The sequence below is a fragment of the Bufo bufo genome, chromosome 4 (genome assembly GCF_905171765.1).
Source record: "Bufo bufo chromosome 4, aBufBuf1.1, whole genome shotgun sequence".
In the NCBI taxonomy this organism is placed as follows: domain Eukaryota; kingdom Metazoa; phylum Chordata; class Amphibia; order Anura; family Bufonidae; genus Bufo; species Bufo bufo.
Genome location: NC_053392.1, coordinates 610826693 through 610847367, shown reverse-complemented (window position 1 = coordinate 610847367; position 20675 = coordinate 610826693). Strand labels below are relative to the sequence as shown.

Sequence of the window (20675 nt, the reverse complement as noted above, 5' to 3'; positions counted from 1 at the left end):
CTCCAAAGATACTCTGAAAGTCTCAGACTGTCTGGAATGTTGAGAGTTGTAGTTTCACAAGAGCTGAAGAGTCACAGTTTGAAAGCACTGAGCTAGAATATCGTCAGGGACGCCATACCGGTCATTTGATTCCTAACCATTCAGACCGGGGGGGGATGGGGGGGGGGGCAGAATTATAAAATTATCTGTTTAAAGGGATTTTCCTTGAATTTTTAACTGTTTTTACTCACATTTGGCAAACTTTCTCCCTTTTATGTGGGTGGGCAGCAGCTCATCGAGCGTCTGCATCTCCCAGGGTGCATTGCAATTAGCACTTGTTAACCCCTTCCTCTTCTGCACAGTCGCTCACATATAGTCCCCGCAGATACCCATGGTATGTATTCCCCCCACAATTTCCTTGTTTTGAGAGAGATAGCGCTATATACCTCGATGAATTCAGAAGTAGGGATTAATGAACGGTGTCTGGGCTTCTTCACGGCCTTTCTATGAGATCACTATGGGAAGGTGAAGGGAGCAGACAGGGGCGCACCACCAATGAGGCCAGTTTCAGGCTGAATGCAGGAGAAGGTGGACCATGAGGATAAACAGCAGGGGGCGCTACCAGAGAGGAAAATGTAATGTATATAAAAACCTTACGATATTTTTGTCGCAGTGCCCAGGGTCTGAGCACTGGGTCATGTTAGGATTTCCTATATCGCCCTGTACTTTGCTCCTGAGCAGACTGATGTATACCTACAACAACAGATAAGTGCTTGCTTTACAGCCTGTAGTAAAACAGCTATTAACCCCTATAATGCCGGTGTCATAACCTCTCTGACTGATCTCTTGTGGGAACAGGGAAACTAGAGTACATTCCCTCTTCTTCTATATAGAATCCTTTCTTCTATATACTTCCGCCTTCTTTCAAAGCTATGATACCATGCTGCATGCTGGGCATAAACGGCAGAGATCTCAAGGGGGCCTGGGCTCCATCTTGCATTCATAACAAGAATTGTATCACAAGAGATTTTGCTTCATACAGACAGCCGCCTCTCTAAACACAGCGCACCGCTGGTGGAAGCAGCGGCCACTACAGGGGAAGTGTAGTATTACATGCTGCCCATTCAATTCAATGGCTGGCCATATTTTATGGGGACAAGCTGGGTCCTCCCAGAGCACAAGCAATGCTTGCTTAGTGGCTCTGGCTTTTCTCTGCGCCCCCTGCTGGTTCAGTGTCTGGTCTGAGAGTCCTCTGCTGTCGTGCACTCTGGAAGATGTGGCTCTGACAGAAAAAAAAATGTCTTGTTGCTTTGCAGTGATATGCCCACCCAGGCACAAGATCTGGTTGACAAGATGAGAGAAGACGCGGTAGGTCACTGCATGATCTCAGAAATGTCAAGGTTGTCAGAGCCAAACTTAAAGGGATTGTTCAGGGTTAGATAAACATGGCTGGTTTCTGCTTAAAACAGCACCACACCTCTTTACAGGCTGTTTGTGGTATTACAATGGAGCCCCTTTAAGGAGCATTGTTCAGCAGGATCATCTCCATTACATCAGGTGAGGTTGATCCTGCTGATTATAATGATACCTGTCTTGTGAAAGTTGGTTGCAGTGCAGCGTTCCCGAGGAAGAAAAAAAAAAGGCTTATTCTTTATGCAATTAAGGGCTTCAGTGCACTGAGGGCGGGGCCTAGCCCCAGGGTGCACTTCAGCTTCTCTACTTTCCATTGTTGGATTGTTGGCCACAATGGCATAAAGAATAGCAGTCTTTTTTGTCGGAAACACCTCAAGCAATTTTCACCGTCCAGGTATCATTTCAGTCAGCAGGATAAACTATACTAGGCAGTATGCTTAGTTTGATAGGGTTGATCCTGCTGAAATGTGCTCTTTAAAGGGTTTCTGCACTAAACCCAAAAACTCGCCTTTAGGAGATTTACTGTCTTGTAAATGAAAGGGGTGAAAATAGTGAGATGCAGGGGCCACCGCACCCCCTCCCCCCACCTTAATACCAACCTTGCATCCTGCTAAATGACTATTTGAAGATATGTTTCACCATTGTAGCCTTAAAAAAGTATAAACTAAAAAGATGAAAGAACAGGGGGAACCAAGATGGTTCGGGTGGAGTTTAATTTGGGAAATATTAAATATACAGTAGCTGTAAATATAACTATAAAATATTGATAATAAATAAATCTACAATATTTTGCAGAGAATTAATTTCAACAATGACTGGAAAGTGATCACAGTTTTTGTTGGCGCCAATGACCTGTGTGCCTCCTGTACAGACAGCGTAAGTCACGAGATGGTAACAGTGCAACAATGTATCACAGACTGGAACCATCGGGCCCCATACACTCATCATACAGACATCAGGTCATAATGTATCTTTATAGTGGTCAGGGCTCCATTTTCTCTAATATAAAGCTCCAAATCTCCTGTATGCACATAGTTATATTATAATTATCTGCAGTCACCACTAGGGGGAGCTTATTGCAGACACATATATACAGCCAGCACTTAGGGGAGCTTACTGAATACAGATATATACAGACATCACTAGGAGAAGCTCACTGCAAACAGATATATAGAACCACCATTAGAGGGAGCTCAGGAACTTACTACAGACAGATATATAGAGCCACCACTAGGGTGAGGTAACTGCATACAGATATATATATATATATATATATATATATATATATATATATATCCAGCACAAGAGGGAGCTCATGAGATTACTGCATACAGATATATATCCACCACTAGAGGGAGCTCAGGAGATTACTGCATGCAGATATATACAGCCACCACTAGAGGGAGTTCAGGAGATTACTGCATACAGATATATACAGCCACCACTAGAGGGAGTTCAGGAGATTACTGCATACAGATATATACAGCCAACACTAGAGAGAGCTCAGGAGATTACTATATACAGATATATACAGCCACCACTAGAGGGATCTCAGGAGATTACTGCATACAGATATATACAACCACCACTAGAGGGAGCTCAGGAGATTACTGCATACAGATATATACAGCCACCACTAGAGGGAGCTCAGGAGATTACTACATACAGATATATACAACCACCACTAGAGGGAGCTCAGGAGATTACTGCATACAGATATATACAGCCACCACTAGAGGGAGCTCAGGAGACTACTGCATACAGATATATACAGCCACCACTAGAGGGAGCTCAGGAGATTACTGCATACAGATATATACAGCCACCACTAGAGGAAGCTCAGGATATTACTGCATACAGATATATATATATATATATATATATATATATATCCACCACTAGAGGGAGCTCAGGAGATTACTATATACAGATATATACAGCCATCACTAAAGGGAGCTCAGGAGATTACTGCATACATATATATACAGCCACCACTAGAGGGAGCTCAGGAGATTACTATATACAGATATATACAGCCATCACTAGAGGGAGCTGAGGAGATTACTGCATACATATATATACAGCCACCACTAGAGGGAGCTCAGGAGATTACTACATACAGATATATACAACCACCACTAGAGGGAGCTCAGGAGATTACTGCATAAGATATATACAGCCACCACTAGAGGAAGTTCAGGAGCTTACTGCATATAGATATATACAGCCACCACTAGGTGGAGCTCACTACATACAGATATATACTGCTAGTATTGAACTGTATGGGATATGTAGAGTTCCCCCTGGTGGTGGCAATAAATAATAGAATTTACATGGACACAGTAGGATGAATCTTTAAGCGGATGTGAATACTTCTTCAATGCGCATTGTATCTCACACTTCAACTAATGTTCTTCTCGTCTCCTCTTCAGAATGTGTTCTCACCGACAACTTATACCACCAACATCCGGAGGGCTCTGGATATACTACATAAAGAGGTATATACTCAGACAGAAGCGGTAAACCACATACCACAAGGGTCCGGACGTTGCATGGACAGCCCATCGATGTCAGTCAGAGCCATGTAATGCTTCATTCCACCTGTGGTGCCAGGTCCCCTACAGATCACAGCTGACGGCTGCAGGTCCTAGCACTCAGTCATCCGGATCACAAGCGGAGGCGGGGTGGTGACGATCGACCCGCATATCTGTGGACCAGTATTTTCATTCCCTTAATGACCGCTATTATACCTTTTTATGGCGACCATTCAGGGGCTTATTCTGGAGCACTTTGCTTTTCTAGTGCTGAAGCAGGTGCTGAAGCTGCTGGGATCACAGGAACCAACGATCCCCGACACTTAAAGGGGTTTTATGGAACACTAACCTACCTTAATTACACATAACTCACCTATAGGAGAAAGGTTGTAATAGACTTACCATTCTGAAATTGCGTGGATCGGCCGCTCAGGAACCTGGTCATGTGACTCCCCTCTTCTGAAAATCCTGCATCCGCCGACTTCATGTCCTTTACCAGGTCTCCGGTTTGGTCTGTGGATGGCAAGTCACTTCTGCTGAGGACAGGGACAAAACTATTCCTCTCTCTGGCGCATGCGCAAATCCTGAATCCACCATATCTGCACATGCGTTCCGAAATTGCGTGGATCGGCCTCTTGGGAACCTGGTCATGTGACACTCCTCTTCTGAAAACCCTACTTCCACCGACATCACGTCCTTTACCAGGTTTCTGGTTTGGGCTGCGGACAGGGCCAGAACCATTCCCCTCTATGGCGCATGCACAAAAATCTGGATCCCCCTCATCTGTGCAAGCGTCAGGGAGAGTAATAGTTCTGGACGCGTCTACAGCAGAAGTGACGTCCTGTCCAGGGGCGCACCACCAATGAGGCCAAGTGAGGCCATCACCCCAGGCAGCAGCAGGTAGGGGCAAGAGGGGGGCAGCGGAAGGGCCATGGGCAATGAGTATTTTCATTGTGGCAAAGGGGTTAGGTTAAGAAATTGGCATTGTGGGGGGCACCGTTTCAGTTTTTGCCTCAGGCAGCAGAAAGGCTAGGCGCACCCCTGGTCCCGTCCATAGCCAAGGCCAGAAACCCAGTAAAGGACGTGACTACAGCAGAAGCTCGACTTTCAGAAGAGGAGCGTCACATGACCAGGTCCCCGACCAGAAAGGTAACCTGGTGTTCCGACTGAAGGACGTGATGTAGGCGGATGTAGGGTTTTCCAAAGAGAAGCATCACGTGACGGGGTTCCAGAGCGGCCGATCCAGTATATTGGAAGGCGAGCTATGAGTAAGGCGGGTTGATGGAACCCCTAGTAAAGGGATTTTCATAAATCTATGCACTTACTGCTGAAACAACCCCATTCACTTGTATGGAACTGATCTACATTTGCAGAAATGTCTGCACCAAATCTGCTGTGTGTGAACATATCTTCACCTAGCCTGATTGAAACGGCGCCCTAGGGCTGGAGGAGCCCTACTGTTTGAATATAGAGAGATATTGCCACAGCCCTGCCACTGTCCCCACTTGTCTCTAGGTTTTGCCGCCTGAGGCAATTGCTTCAACTGGCCTCATTGGTGGTGAACCCATGATCCTAAGGATATACCAAGGGGATTTGTATGCGGTAAATCCGCAGTGTATTACGCTACCAGCATAGAGAATGTGCTCTTGGCAAAACTGACCTGTGGCGCAGATATTAAATCCTCCGTAAATTTATGCTGCGGATTTCCACTGTGGATGGCGCTCTTTGCAATGAATTGGGGTGAAATCTGCAGCAAAATGAGACAGATTTGTGGCAGATTAAAATGATGTCCCGTATGAGCGTATTGTCACTGTTGTGTATTTCTTTATACAGGTTCCCAGGGCCTATGTCAACCTGGTGGAGGTGATGGACATCATGCCGCTAAGAGAAGCGGTGCTGGACAACCGTGTGAATTGTCCGAGTCTGATCACAAGGTAACGCTCCTGCAGCTGTGCCCCTTCCCTCAGCCGTCTGTGGGCACCGTTTCTGTGCTGCCTAAAGAGGTCGCCCCATATCGAGGGGGAAATAAGTCCTCCTGCCCGCCACAAAACCAGCAAGATACATGGCTAATGAAATATGTGCAGAAAATAGGAGGGTTCATCGTAATATCAGACTATTTAATACTGCCATATAGTGCCGCCAAGCTAATGATGCCATGTACAGCCCACATAATACCACCATATAGTACCCAGTTAATGACGTCATATAAAACCTCACTGGTGGAGATAAATTTTAAGGAATATTTTTTACCTAGTAGTGAAATAATACAGACACGGACCTAACGCGGAGCGCGGATGTGAGTCCATGTAACACGTATTGCGCTTTTCTCTTCTAGTATGCTGTGTCCCTGTCTACTGAGTGTCCAGTCGAATGCTCAAGAGCTCGAAGATCTTAAGAACGTCAACCATGCCTATCAGGTATTAGGTCTCGTCCACATTTCCGTTTTTCACCAACGCGCGCTATCCGCATTCTCCGCACATACCCATTGATTTGAACGTGTCCGTTCACACCGTGGGTCAGAAAAATGAATCACGGACACATGCACTACTTTGGTCCGTGATGAAGTCTATGGGTCCGTGAAAATCATAGGCATCCGTGTTGCGTCCGTTATTCACTGAAGACTCTGGAAATTAATTTTCAGCTCAGCAGCGTCCATGGATTATAGATGACACACGGAGGGTAAAAATGGACACACGGACCAAACACGGATCCGTCACTGACATCTTTACGGATGAAACAAGGACGTTTTTGTTTTTCAAGGACGTAAAATAAAACTGACACGAAAATGTGGACGAGGCCTTATAAGGTGCCGAACCTGTCAGCTGAAATACTCTGGAGCATCTTTAGGCTCCATTCACACGTCCGCAAAATGGGTCCGCATCCGTTCCGCAATTTTGCGGAACGGGTGCGGACCCATTCATTCTCTATGGGGACGGAATGGATGCGGACAGCACACAGTGTGCTGTCCGCATCCGCATTTGCGGAGCGCGGCCCCGATCTTTGGGTCCGCAGCTCCGCAAATAGATAGAGCATGTCCTATTCGTGTGCGCAGCTGCGGACAAGAAATAGGCGTTTCTATAGGGGTGTCGGGCGGGTGTGTTGCGGACCCGCAATTTGCGGGTCCGCAACACACCACGGACGTGTGAATGGAGCCTTAGGCCTCATGCACACGACCGTTGTTGTGTTCCGTGTCCGTTGTTCCCTTTTCCGTGATTTTCTGCGGACCCATTGACTTTCAATGGGTCCGTTGAAAACTCGGATAATGCACCGTTTGTCATCCGCGTCCGTGATCCGTCTTTCCAATCCGTCAAAAAAATATGACCTGTCCTATTTTTTTCACGGACAACGGTTCGCAGACCCATTCAAGTCAATGGGTCCGTGAAAAAACACGGAGGCACACAAGATTGTCATCCGCGTCCGCGCGTCCGTTTTTTTCCTATCATTTGCAAGGCAAACTTGACTTAGATTTTTTTTCACTTTCCTTCATGTCTGGCGATCCTCCAAAAATCAAGGAAGACACACGGAAAAAAAAAACGGAAACGGAACAACGGAACCCCGTTTTGCGGACCGTGAAAAAATACTGTCGTGTGCTTGAGGCCTGACTCAGAACTTTGCATTGTGTCGTTCCTCTGTTATTCCTCCTCTAGAAATGTATGACTACAATGACTACTGTGTTACCAGTCAGTGCTGCCCGTGTCAGACTGCGTATGACCGGGGAATGGTAACAGCCACTCGTCAGTGTATTCCTATATTTCCATGAGGAATAACAGATTAACAGAATAACATTTTAAGGGGATAGCGTTATTTACTAGGATAAACACGTCAGGAGTGCCATGGTGGATCTGAAGAACGACTTTGTCTAGGATGAAACTGTGAAAGAGTCCCATCACACAAAAACAAAAGTTTTAGATTTTAGAAAAACAGACTTTTCAAAAATGAAATTAGTCATAAATGAGTCCTTATCAGACTGGAACGGATCACATGGAGTCCAGGAGAAATGGGACTACTTAAAAGGTGCATTATTGAAGGCAACAGAAAATTGCATTAGACTCGTCAGTAAAAGCAAAAAAAGGAGGAGACCACTGTGGTACTCAGCAGAAGTGGCCCAAATCATTAAAAATAAAAAGCTAGCATTTTGTAATTATAAAAAAAACCAGAACAATGAAGATAAGGAAATCTACAAGATTAGGCAGAGAGAGGCCAAGCAAGTTATAAGAACTTCTAAAGCGCAGGCAGAAGAAAAACTAGCTCAGTCTATGAAAAAAGGGGATAAGACATTCTTCAGATATATAAATGAAAAAAGGAAATTAAAACAAGGAATAACTAAATTAAAAACAAAGGACGGAAGGTATGTAGAAGAGAATAAAGGGCTAGCCGACTGCCTTAATGAATACTTCTGTTCAGTTTTTACAAAAGAAAAAGGAGAAGGACCTCCACTAGAAAGGATGACTATTAAATAGTTTGATGCATGTATCTTTACAGAGGAAGATGTTCTAAGTTTGCTGTCTAAGGTGAAGACAGATAAGTCACAGGGGCCTGATGAGATACACCCAAAATTATTAAAAGAGCTTAGTGGTGAGCTGGCAAAACCGTTAACAGATTTATTTAACCAATCATTAGTAACAGGAGTCGTCCCGGAAGATTGGAAATTGGCAAATGTCGTGCCCATTCACAAGAAAGGTAGTAGGGAGGAATCGAGCAACTATAGACCAGTGAGTCTGACATCAATAGTAGGCAAATTAATGGAAACCCTATTAAAGGATCGGATTGTGGAACATCTAAAATCCCATGGATTGCAAGATGAAAAACAACATGGGTTTACTTCAGGGAGATCATGTCAAACAAATCTTATAGATTTTTTTGACTGGGTGAATAAAATAATAGACGGTGGAGGTGCAGTAGACATCGCTTATCTAGATTTTAGTAAGGCTTTTGACACTGTCCCACATAGAAGACTTATCAATAAACTGCAGTCATTGAGCATGGACTCCCATATTGTTGAGTGGATTAGGCAGTGGCTGAGTGACAGACAACAGAGGGTTGTAGTCAATGGAGAACATTCAAAACAAGGTAATGTTACCAGTGGGGTTCCACAGGGATCTGTACTGGGACCGATTTTGTTTAATATCTTCATAAGTGATATTGCAAAAGGCCTCGCTGGTAAGGTTTGTCTTTTTGCTGATGACACAAAGATATGTAACAGGGTTGATGTTCCTGGAGGGAAACGCCAAATGGAAAAGGATTTAGGAAAACTAGAAGAATGGTCAGAACTCTGGAAACTGAAATTTAATGTGGATAAGTGCAAGATAATGCACCTGGGGCGTAAAAACCCAAGGGCAGAATATAGAATATTTGACACAGTCCTGACCTCAGTATCTGAGGAAAGGGATTTAGGAGTAATTATTTCAGAAGACTTAAAGGTGGGAAGACAATGTAATAGAGCAGCACGAAATGCCAGCAGAATGCTTGGATGTATAGGGAGAGGTATAAGCAGTAGAAAGAGTGAAGTGCTTATGCCGCTGTACAGAACACTGGTGAGACCTCACTTGGAGTATTGTGCGCAGTACTGGAGGCCATATCTCCAGAAGGATATAGATACTCTAGAGAGAGTTCAGAGAAGAGCTACTAAACTAGTACATGGATTGCAGGATAAAACTTACCAGGAAAGGTTAAAGGACCTTAATATGTATAGCTTGGAAGAAAGAAGAGACAGAGGGGATATGATAGAAACTTTTAAATACATAAAGGGAATCAACTCGGTAAAGGAAGAGAGCATATTTAAAAGAAGAAAAACTACCACAAGAGGACACAGTTTTAAATTAGAGGGGCAAAGGTTTAAAAGTAATATAAGGAAGTATTACTTTACTGAGAGAGTAGTGGATGCATGGAATAGCCTTCCTGCAGAAGTGGTAGCTGCAAATACAGTGAAGGGGTTTAAGCATGCATGGGATAGGCATAAGGCCATCCTTCATATAAGATAGGGCCGGGGGCTATCCATAGTATTCAGTATATTGGGCAGACTAGATGGGCCAAATGGTTCTTATCTGCCGACACATTCTATGTTTCTATGTTTCTATGAGAAAAACATGGCTTCTTTCTTCCTAGAACAGCGCCACCCCTGTATGCTGGCTGTGTATAGTACTGCAGCTCAGCTCCTTTCACTTTCAATGGAGCTGAGCTGCAATACCAGATACAGCCCGTGGACAGGCGTGGCGCCGTTTCTTGAAGAAGGCAGCCATGTTTTTATAATCCTGGACAACTCCTTTACGTTTTCTGCCCTTTGCAGCACAGTCTCCAACATTTCATCGATTCTGGAAGATACGACACCAGAGAAGACTTCACCGTCGTTCTCCAGCCATTTTTCCGGCAACCGAAAATCCCACATCTCGTGGTAAGCCATGCTTCTGTCCTCACCACTGGGAAATGGACTCTCTGATGGCCAATAGTTTGGTGGTGTAGTTTCTGGTCTGATTGTTTCTGGTTTGGAGCCCCCTAAAAGTCCTTGGGTCCGTTAGTTTGGTGCCCACAATCATCCCCTGGAGTCCGTGGTATACATTGGTAATCCCCCATGCTTTACAGTGTCACACTGCGCAGTTCAAAGGATCCTCCTATGCAGCCAGATGCCGAATTCTGTAATAACATGGAACAGCTGTCAACGGGCAGCAGCTCCAGTCCTTAATAGAGAAAGAGCAGCTGATATCTGACAGCTGTTCCCATCTTTGTGGTCATTATACTGTATGGGAGCATGCGGACTGAGGCGGCGGCTGAACACTAGGAGGCGCCCCTGGGATTCTACCTCAGATCTGTACAGTAGGAGGTGCCCTCTGGGGTCTACCTCAGATCTGTACACTAGGAGGCGCCCCCGGGGTTCTACCTCAGATCTGTACAGTAGGAGGTGCCCTCTGGGTTCTACCTCAGATCTGTACAATAGGAGGCACCTTCTGGGATCTACCTCAGATCTGTACACTAGGAGGCGCCCTCTAGGATCTACCGCAGATCTGTATACTAGGAGGCGCCCTCTATTGGTCTACCTCAGATCTGTACACTAGGAGGCGCCCCCGGGGTTCTACCTCAGATCTGTACAGTAGGAGGCGCCCCCGGGGTTCTACCTCAGATCTGTACAGTAGGAGGCGCCCTCTAGGATCTACCGCAGATCTGTACACTAGGAGGCACCTTCTGGGATCTACCTCAGATCTGTACACTAGGAGGTGCCCTCTGGGGTCTACCTCAGGTCTGTACAGTAGGAGGAGCCCTCTGGGGTCTACCGCAGATCTGTCCAGGAGGCACCCTCTAGGATCTACCTCAGATCTGTACACTAGGAGGTGCCCTCTGGGGTCTACCTCAGATCTGTACACTAGGAGGCACCCTCTATGGTCTACCTCAGGTCTGTACACTAGGAGGCGCCCTCTATGGTCTACCTAAGGTCTGTACACTAGGAGGCGCCCTCTATGGTCTACCTCAGGTCTGTACACTAGGAGGCGCCCTCTATGGTCTACCTCAGGTCTGTACACTAGGAGGCGCCCTCTATGGTCTACCTCAGGTCTGTACACTAGGAGGCGCCCTCTATGGTCTACCTCAGGTCTGTACACTAGGAGGCGCCCTCAATGGTCTATCTCAGGTCTGTACACTAAGAGGCGCCCTCTATGGTCTACCTCAGGTCTGTACACTAGGAGGCGCCCTCTATGGTCTACCTCAGGTCTGTACACTAGGAGGCACCCTCTATGGTCTACCTCAGGTCTGTACACTAGGAGGCGCCCTCTATGGTCTACCTCAGGTCTGTACACTAGGAGGCGCCCTATATGGTCTACCTCAGGTCTGTACACTAGGAGGCGCCCTCTATGGTCTACCTCAGGTCTGTACACTAGGAGGCGCCCTCTATGGTCTACCTCAGGTCTGTACACTAGGAGGCGCCCTCTATTGGTCTACCCCTCAGATCTGTACAGTAGGAGGCGCCCTCTATGGTCTACCTCAGGTCTGTACACTAGGAGGCGCCCTCTATGGTCTACCTCAGGTCTGTACACTAGGAGGCGCCCTCTATGGTCTACCTCAGGTCTGTACACTAGGAGGCGCCCTCTATGGTCTACCTCAGGTCTGTACACTAGGAGGCGCCCTCTATGGTCTACCTCAGGTCTGTACACTAGGAGGCGCCCTCTATGGTCTACCTCAGGTCTGTACACTAGGAGGCGCCCTCTATTGGTCTACCTCAGGTCTGTACACTAGGAGGCACCCTCTATGGTCTACCTCAGGTCTGTACACTAGGAGGCACCCTCTATGGTCTACCTCAGGTCTGTACACTAGGAGGCGCCCTCTATGGTCTACCTCAGGTCTGTACACTAGGAGGCGCCCTCTATGGTCTACCTCAGGTCTGTACACTAGGAGGCGCCCTCAATGGTCTACCTCAGGTCTGTACACTAGGAGGCGCCCTCTATGGTCTACCTCAGGTCTGTACACTAGGAGGCACCCTCTATGGTCTACCTCAGGTCTGTACACTAGGAGGCGCCCTCTATGGTCTACCTCAGATCCTGTTTCTGAATGAAGTCACTTTCTTGCAAATAATAATGTAATTCACATCATTTCATTCAGTCTTCATTATGTCTTTCATACAGACCGGAGAGCCTGATGTCTCCTACCTCGCTCCTGACTGTTTCCACCTCAGCCAGAAGTCTCATTCTCAGCTAGCGAGGCAGCTCTGGAACAATATGGTAAAGGCATTGATGGATTTTACAGCAGTCACTTTCCAGAATTCAGGTCTTCAGTGTCTTCATTACCAATTTCTATGGAAAATGTCCACAGGCTGCTGCTGTTGACGGATCCAGTACTTTTGATTATTATGTGTTTATATTTAGCTCTTTTAGTGCTCCCTTCTTGGGGTCAGAGAGGAGCACTGTGGCAATCACACCAGCTTGGTTTTTAGAGTTTTTGCTACATTTTGGGGGTTGAACGCAGATATGGCGTTTTTTCTTCTCTATAGAACCTAAAAAATGGCAGAAAAAAAGCCCATATATACAAAATGTAACAAAAAAACGCACCAAAGATGCTTGTAATAATGTTATTAAAATGTCTGGTCTCTGTGTGTGAAGGATCCCTTAAAGGGGTATTCCAATTAAAACAAGTTATCCCCTATTCACTATCTTGATGATGAGACTGGGGGTCCGGAGCCCCGGTATTAACAGAGTGCTGGTGGAGCTCTTACGCTGCTGCATTCTCTCTCGCTCGAGACAGCCCAGTAGAGCACTCAACTGTCTCCATCAACCCCATAGGCTTTGAATGGAGCGGCGGCATGCACGCCCAACCATCAGTCCATTCATACCGGTGCAAGGGACCCTCATACACATAATTGTAGGGGCCCCAGCACATAGGAATAACCAGACCTCAGTGGATAACGGATAACTTCATCTAACTGGAATACCCCTTTAATTTATACAAGCCAGATCTGTTAGCAGTAGCCGCCTGCTTGTTGATGGTTTCCAGGTAGCCACCTATTTTTTTTCCTTCATCCTTCATTAACCCAGCTTGCCTTTATTTCCCAGCTGGAGCCTCTTGGCCAAAAGTCGGACACTATGAATTTTACTGAGAGCATCCAGCTCAGATGTCCTACGCAGGTAGGTGGCCTCAGCTGTTAATGGATTTGAAGATTCGACTATCATGAGACAAGCAGAATAATGAGAGCGCCCCCTCCTTTGTGTATGGGAGAGGCCAGGTAGTCTATGCTAGACCTCACCCATTAGCACCCTCTACTGTTCTCCATATTGAATATCAGCCATGATCTGCACTAAGTCGGCAGTCATTGTCCGGGAGCCAAACGTGACACTCATGCAAAAAATGGGATCTATTCAAAAAAGGTGCCTGGAGAGCAGAGACCTAGCTTTAGTGTTAACAAGTCAATGTTAAAGGGGTTCTCCGAGAAATAAGAAAATGAAAATACTTAAATATGACTTTATTATAAATATATTCCCAAATACCTTTCATTAGTTTTAATGGCTTGTTTTATCTGGGGAGCAATCATTAGGAGAAATAAAATGGCCGCCGTCCTATTAGTACACACAGAACCTGGGCTGATCTCACTTCGGTTGGTCAGCTGTGTGTTAGTACATGTCCATGATGCTTGTCCTTTAAGTCAGCATAGCCATCGGACAAGTGACCCAAGAGAATTGTGCTCTTAGTGCATTTTATAAAATTTCCTTCCTTTTTCAGGCTGAGCCGTACCTGAGGACCTACCAGAACAGCAACTACAACTATCCCATCCCACCGCCCACGCCAACGCCTGTCAATGTAATGTCACCCATACTATGTGCCTCATCTCACTGCGTATTAGTTGGGCTGATCCCTCTGGATTTTGTGTATATTTAAAGGGGGGTGCCATCTCTCTGCTGGGTCCCATTTGTTTTGGGAAATATCATAAGTTTTGATCATGGTGGTCCAGATAAGTGCTCAGTGTTTCTGGTCGGCTTTCTTAGGGAGCAAGTCAAGCGCTCAGGGTTGGACTGGCCTCAGAACCTGTGGGCTGATGCCTAGAGAGGGGGCCACCAGCCGCCAACTGGGCACATAACTATCTGATTCTCTCCTATGCCCCTGGCCAGGGGCTGCAGGTGCTCTACTGAATTCAACTATATCACTGTCCTCAGGACGTTGATGGAATTATATATTATATTGTGCTGCCCTGTGGTATTTGCTTCTTCTGGGGCAGTATATTGTGCTGCCCTGTGGTATTTGAGTCTGTTGGGGCGGTATTTTGTTCTGCACTGTGGTATTGCTGGCTATGCCTACTTCTGTTGTCCCTGCCTACATATGTTGGCCTTGCCTACTTGTGTTGCCCCACGTTCTATCAATTTGGACCAACCTACAACATGGGCCCACGTTTAGTTTTTTTCCAGGGCCACTAAAAGTTCCCACTCCGCCCCTGCAAGTGCTGTACCGGCTCATAAAAAAAATCTAAGGCTCCAGACATCAATTGCTTGTCTCTTCGAAGGGGCGTAGCACTGAGCTGAGCACTTGGGCCCCTGTGTTTTGGAGTGCCCATCAAGTAAAGACAACCCTAGGGTCCTTTCTAGGTCTATAGGGCTAACTGCACAGAGATTCCCCAATCCCCGAACACCATGATGACCAAATCAAAAGGCAGATCCTTCCAAACAAACGATTTGTGGTGTGGGATTAAGATGAAAAGATGTTTTGTCCCTTTAAATTGTGCTGCCCTGGACAACTGCCTAGTTTGCCCTTATGATATGGCTCTTTGCATGGTTTATCAAAGGGTATTTGTATGACCCTTCCCCAGTTCTGTCCGAGGTGATCTTACGCCTCTGCTATGATTATCAGCATTTCCAGTGTCTGCTCTGTTAATATAATCCCGTTTCCTCACAGAACTGGGGCAGTGATATTGAGTGTCGCGGTTACACATCCGTGTCTAATAGTATTCCCAAGTCAGGTGAGATGACAACATTATATATATACCGTATATCTTATATTTATATCATTCTACTACATTGTAATTAACTCCTTCATTATTTTACAGTCCATGAACTCCGTCCAGGAGATATCAAGGTGGTGGCAGCTCTGGGTGACTCGCTGACCGTAAGTCACTCATTTTGTAATAAGGGCAGGATTTACACTGCGGGAGGAGGTAGAGACACAACTTTTGGCAGCCTGTAGCAGATATTTTTTTTATTTTTAAACTTTCCTGGGGCGACCATATCGGAAGCGTACACTTCTCCTGGATTGTCTGTATAGACAGCACAGCAGGGTGTATGGTTTACCCCAGACTCGAGGAAGTGACGGAGTACAACCTACCGTGGAGACCAGGGGAATAAAAAACTTTCAATATCTGCGTGTAGAGTGTCACTATTAAACCTTCCCCTCATTAGTGATAGTGAAAGGACTCTGCTAACTCTATCCCAGTCTATACAGCAAAGCTGAAAAGTGAAATCCGGAAAACAGTGTCTGTGAATCTAGTATAACAGAAAAATTTCAATACATTTTTTTGGAAATGACTACAATATAAACCTGATTTAACCCCTTGCTGCATAATCACTTACATGTACACCATCAGCATTAAAAGGTTGTATGGAGCGGGCTCACGTGCTGAGCTCACTCCATGCACAGCGGGTGGGGGGGCTATATAATATACCTGACACCCGATGGCAGTGATGGGGATTGGAGATGCCCCCGATTCCAGTCATTTAACCTCTCAGATGCCGCTGTCAATAGAGACCATGGCATCTGATGGGTTAGACAGAGGGAGGAGGCTCTCTTGTCCGATCGGAGCCCTGAGAATCTGCTGGTATGGCAGCAATGGGCCTTGTGAAGGCTTCCAGGCCTGCCATAGCAAGCTGCCTGTTAAGCTGTGCCTGAGGCCATTAAAATACTGTAGACTGCAATAGTATACTATTGCTGTCTATGGTACAAGCGATCAAAAGATAATGTACTCAAGTCCTCTATGGGGACTAAAAAAGTTTTTAAAAATATTTAAAAAAATATAAAAATGTAGATACCCCCTTTTCCAATTTTAAAAAGAAATAAATAATAAAAAATAAACATCAAGTCATGGCTGTGAGAGTGATGCAAAGATTTTTTTTTTTGAAGGTTTTTATTTTTTTGTAGTAAAACATAATAGAAACTATAAAATTTGGTATAGCCTTAACCCATTCGCTTCCAGCACCGTACATGTATGGCACTGCAGCCATGGGCAAACATGGTGCCCACTTACAAGTGCAGTGGGTGTCATAGCCGGCGGGTCTCCGCTGTTTGAAACAGCAGCGACTCGCAGCTAATAACTGCGACCGGCAATAATGCCGATCGCGGTCATTAAAGCTTTTAGATGCCGTGATCAAGTGAGATCACGGCATCTAAAGGGTGAAAAACCCGGAAGCTCGCGCTTCTGGGCTTCTTACCGGCATCCTCTGCGGCCAATGAGGATGCCGGCAATTGAATTCAATACACAAGGCCTCTCTGAAGAGACACAGGGTATTGAAGCTGCAATTCTTATTTTGGCGATGAGGTGGCAGGCCAACATGAGAAATGAGCATGATTGTTCAAAATCATAAAAAAAAGTTTTAAAAAAACTGTTAAAAATATATAAAAATTTTTAAAAATATATAAAAGTTAAAATCACCCCCCTTTCCGTAGATTAAAAAAATAAATACATAAATAACAAAAAATATAAACCTCATGGGCATCACCGCGTCTGAAAACGCCCTTACTATTAAAATATAAAAGTATTTTTCCAATACAACAAATGGCATAATGGCAAATGTTATTTATGGCCAATTTGGCATTTTTTTTCATCTCTTCTCTTACCCCAAATTTTTTTTATAAAATGTGATCAAAAAGTCACACACTCCAAAATGGTATCAATAAAAACTATAGATTGTCCTGCAAAAAATGAGCCCCCACACAGCTCAGTAGATATAACTATAAAAATGTTATGGGGGTCAGAATATGGTGGTGTAAAAAAAATCATATTATTTTAATAGTTATTTTTACACAATTTAGACATAAAGAAAACCTATACATATATGGTATTATTGTAATCGTACTGACCCAGAGAATGAAGGGCACAGGTCAGTTTTGCCGCAAAGGGAACGCTGTGGGAACAAATTCCACCCCATTTGGAGTTATTTTCCCGCTTCCCACTACATTGTATGTCATATTAAATGATGCCATTAGAAAGTACAACTTGTCCCGCAAGAAATAAGCCCTAAGTTAGGGCTCAAGGAAGATAGGGAAGAAAAATGAAAATGCAAAAACGAGTTAAAGGGTTTTTTATTTTTAAAATGTATTTGTTTATATAATGGGAAATCATACAATTTTCTAATATACACACATTTTTCTTATTTCAGGCAGTTGATCTCTATATGCAGTAGAATGGTATAACCTATATATCAGTCCTGTATAATGTATCCATGGCCTAACTGAAACATGGCATCAGTCATGTGACACTGTCCACATCATATAGCACACCAGACACACCCATGTGATAATTAAATAGAATTGGTGTTGGAATAATTATTTTATTGTAGTTATTACAGTAACTACATTCCTGTGTCTATTTACATGGCTGCCTACCTCTAGGTGATGTTGTAAAATGGCTGCCAGTGTCTAGGTGATGTTGTTAAGTTGTTAATAAAGTTTAGTGTTAAAAAAATACACATAGAGATCTGCTTCTACATAGATACTGACAGACATGACGAGATGCTGCTGCAGGTAGTAATACTGTATATACTGTACATGTTCTGCTCCCCAGTACACTGCGATTCACCTTTTAGAGGCCTGGGAAGTTAACTGACAGCCAGGTCACATGATATTTGTGAGGGTTTTTCTTTAGGGAGAGGCTACTACATGGATATAATAAAGGTCTGCAAGCAGAATTTTAAATAAATGTATATCAGAAAACATCCTATTCTCTACTTAAATGCAATAATTGCTCTGAGATCAAGAAAGCTGTTCGTCAGTGGAAATAGTGTGGAGCCTGTGGGAGACTACCAGGTCTATCACAGGTATAGTCTTATGGAGGCCTGCAGGTGGCAGTGCTCCATAGGAATATACAGAATTTCTCAGACACTACTGTATTAAATCACAGTAGTGTATGGGAGAAGCGATCTAATGATCGCATAGTTAGGTCCCTTAGGGGGGCTTAAAAACAGTAAAAAAATATATAATACAAATAAAAAAAAAGATCATTTGCACTGCTGCATCCTAAAACACCCAAAGTATTAAAATATAAAAGTATTTATCCCATAAGGTACGGTAGGTAAATGCCATAATGGGGAAAAAAATCAAAATGGCAAAAAAAAATGAATGAAAAGTGATCAAAGAGTCATAACATCCCAAAATGGTATCTCTGAAAACTACGGATTGTCCCACAAAAAATGAGCCTCACACAGCTCCATAGACATACTATAAAAGAATATCTCAATAAAAAGAGAGAAAAAAATTCCAGTTTTTATTTTTTTTAAGTAACTTTATAAGCAAAAATATAATTTTCTATAATATTTTCTACTTTTCTAAACTTAGAAAGGGAAGCTTTACCAGTTAAAATGTGACTGTATCTCAGTCACATTTTAAGTTGTAAAGCTTCCCTTTCTATGTTTAGAACAGTAGAAAATATTATAAAAAATTATATTTTTGCTTATAAAGTTACTTAAAAAAAATAAAAACTGGAATTTTTTTCCTCTTTTTATTGCGATATTCTTTTATAGTATGTCTATGGAGCTGTGTGAGGCTCATTTTTTGTGGGACAATCCGTATATTTTGTATATTTTCTATGTTATGTGATATATTTTTAATATGATGGTTGCAGCTTTATCAGTTTACTTTGTGTTTTAGGCTGCTTTTGGGGCCAAATCAACATCCCTGGTGACCCTTACTACAGAGTGGAGAGGCGTTTCATGGAGGTGAGAACCGTAATAAGCAACTCTAACTAAACTCTTATTGTATCAGGCCCCATATACATCAATGTGTCCGTTTGCAGACCGCAAACCGCAGATCCGCAAAGCACAGACACCGGCTGTGTGTACTCTGCATCGTGATGAGGACCCGTTAACTTCAATGGGTCACAATCCGCATGATGCGGCCAAATATAGGATGTCCTATCTTTTGTGGCACGGACCCAGGAACACACAGAATCCCTTCTGCGTGTTTCCAGGCCCGTGTGTAGGGGGCCACAAAAGGACATGTCCTATTTTTGGCCACATCTTGCAGATCACGGACTGAATAAAATCAATGGGTCCTCACTGCGATGCAAGGTGCACATGGCTGGTGTTTGCAGATCCATGGTTTGCGGTCTGCTAAAGAGACACTGACATGTGAATGGGGCCTTATCCTAACGAATGATTGGTTCAGCTGTAAGATCCAGTGGGACCTACATTAATGGTTTGCATCTGTGGGTTATTGGTTCCAGTCATGTCCACCTCACTGAGGTGGTCACAAATAATCAGTTGAAATCTTCAGCTGCCATCAGCAATAGCTACTGTTAGAAACTTTGGCAGTTAAAGGGAAAGAGCCACAGCAAAAAGGACACGCCCCCCTAAGCTGTGATTGGGAGAGAGTCACAGCAGAAAGGACACATCCCCTAAGCTGTTATAGGGAGAGAGCCACAGCAGAAAGGACACGCCCCCCAAAGCTGTGATTGGGAGAGCTGCAGCAGACAGGACACGCCCCCCTATGCTGCCAACCTGAAAAGAATCTAGCAGAACAATTGGAGCAATGAATTGGAAGATCTCTGGTTCCACGTGATGTACACGGTTGGCTTTAGCTTTGTAAAAAAGAGATTGCCATGTACAGGGGCGTAGCTAAAAGCTCATGGGCCCTGGTGCAAGAGTTCAGCTTGGGCCCCTGTCCCTCAGTGCTTGTTGACAAGGGGCAGGGGAGCACATAGCCTTGCTGCTGCCTGAGGCAAACATTGAAAGGGCATCCCCTCATGCCAAATTTTTAACCTAACCCCTTCCCTCCAGCCAGAGGTGTAAATTGACCAGTATGCACTTTCTATAATGCCAGTGTCTTATGTGGCACAAGGGTCTTTGGGCCCCCTCAGGCTCATGGGCCCGGTAGCGACTGCTACCTCTGCAGCCCCTATAGCTACGCCCCTGGCCATGTATTATATGATGTCTGATATTCATTTTTTTTTTACATTAGTCATGGCATTACCCCTTTAATTTGTGATATATGCCATGACTCTGAGACAATCCCTTTAAGAGATGTCTGATATCCCAGCATCACCACTGCCATTGCTGTAGATGAGAAGGAAAGGGACAGGAC

At 44.5% G+C, this 20675-nt stretch overlaps 1 protein-coding gene across 1 annotated transcript in view; it reads left to right on the top strand.

Moving 5' to 3' along the window:
* PLB1 (phospholipase B1) overlaps positions 1-20675 on the top strand; it is a 129755-nt gene that overhangs the window by 85550 nt on the left and 23530 nt on the right. The window contains exons 36-47 of the mRNA XM_040430234.1: positions 1296-1347; positions 2188-2268; positions 3825-3890; positions 5760-5860; positions 6262-6343; positions 10213-10317; positions 12533-12628; positions 13457-13528; positions 14121-14198; positions 15285-15348; positions 15436-15494; positions 19245-19312. Of these exons, the coding sequence (XP_040286168.1) occupies positions 1296-1347; positions 2188-2268; positions 3825-3890; positions 5760-5860; positions 6262-6343; positions 10213-10317; positions 12533-12628; positions 13457-13528; positions 14121-14198; positions 15285-15348; positions 15436-15494; positions 19245-19312 (924 nt within the window). The remainder of the gene's footprint in view (positions 1-1295; positions 1348-2187; positions 2269-3824; positions 3891-5759; positions 5861-6261; positions 6344-10212; positions 10318-12532; positions 12629-13456; positions 13529-14120; positions 14199-15284; positions 15349-15435; positions 15495-19244; positions 19313-20675) is intronic.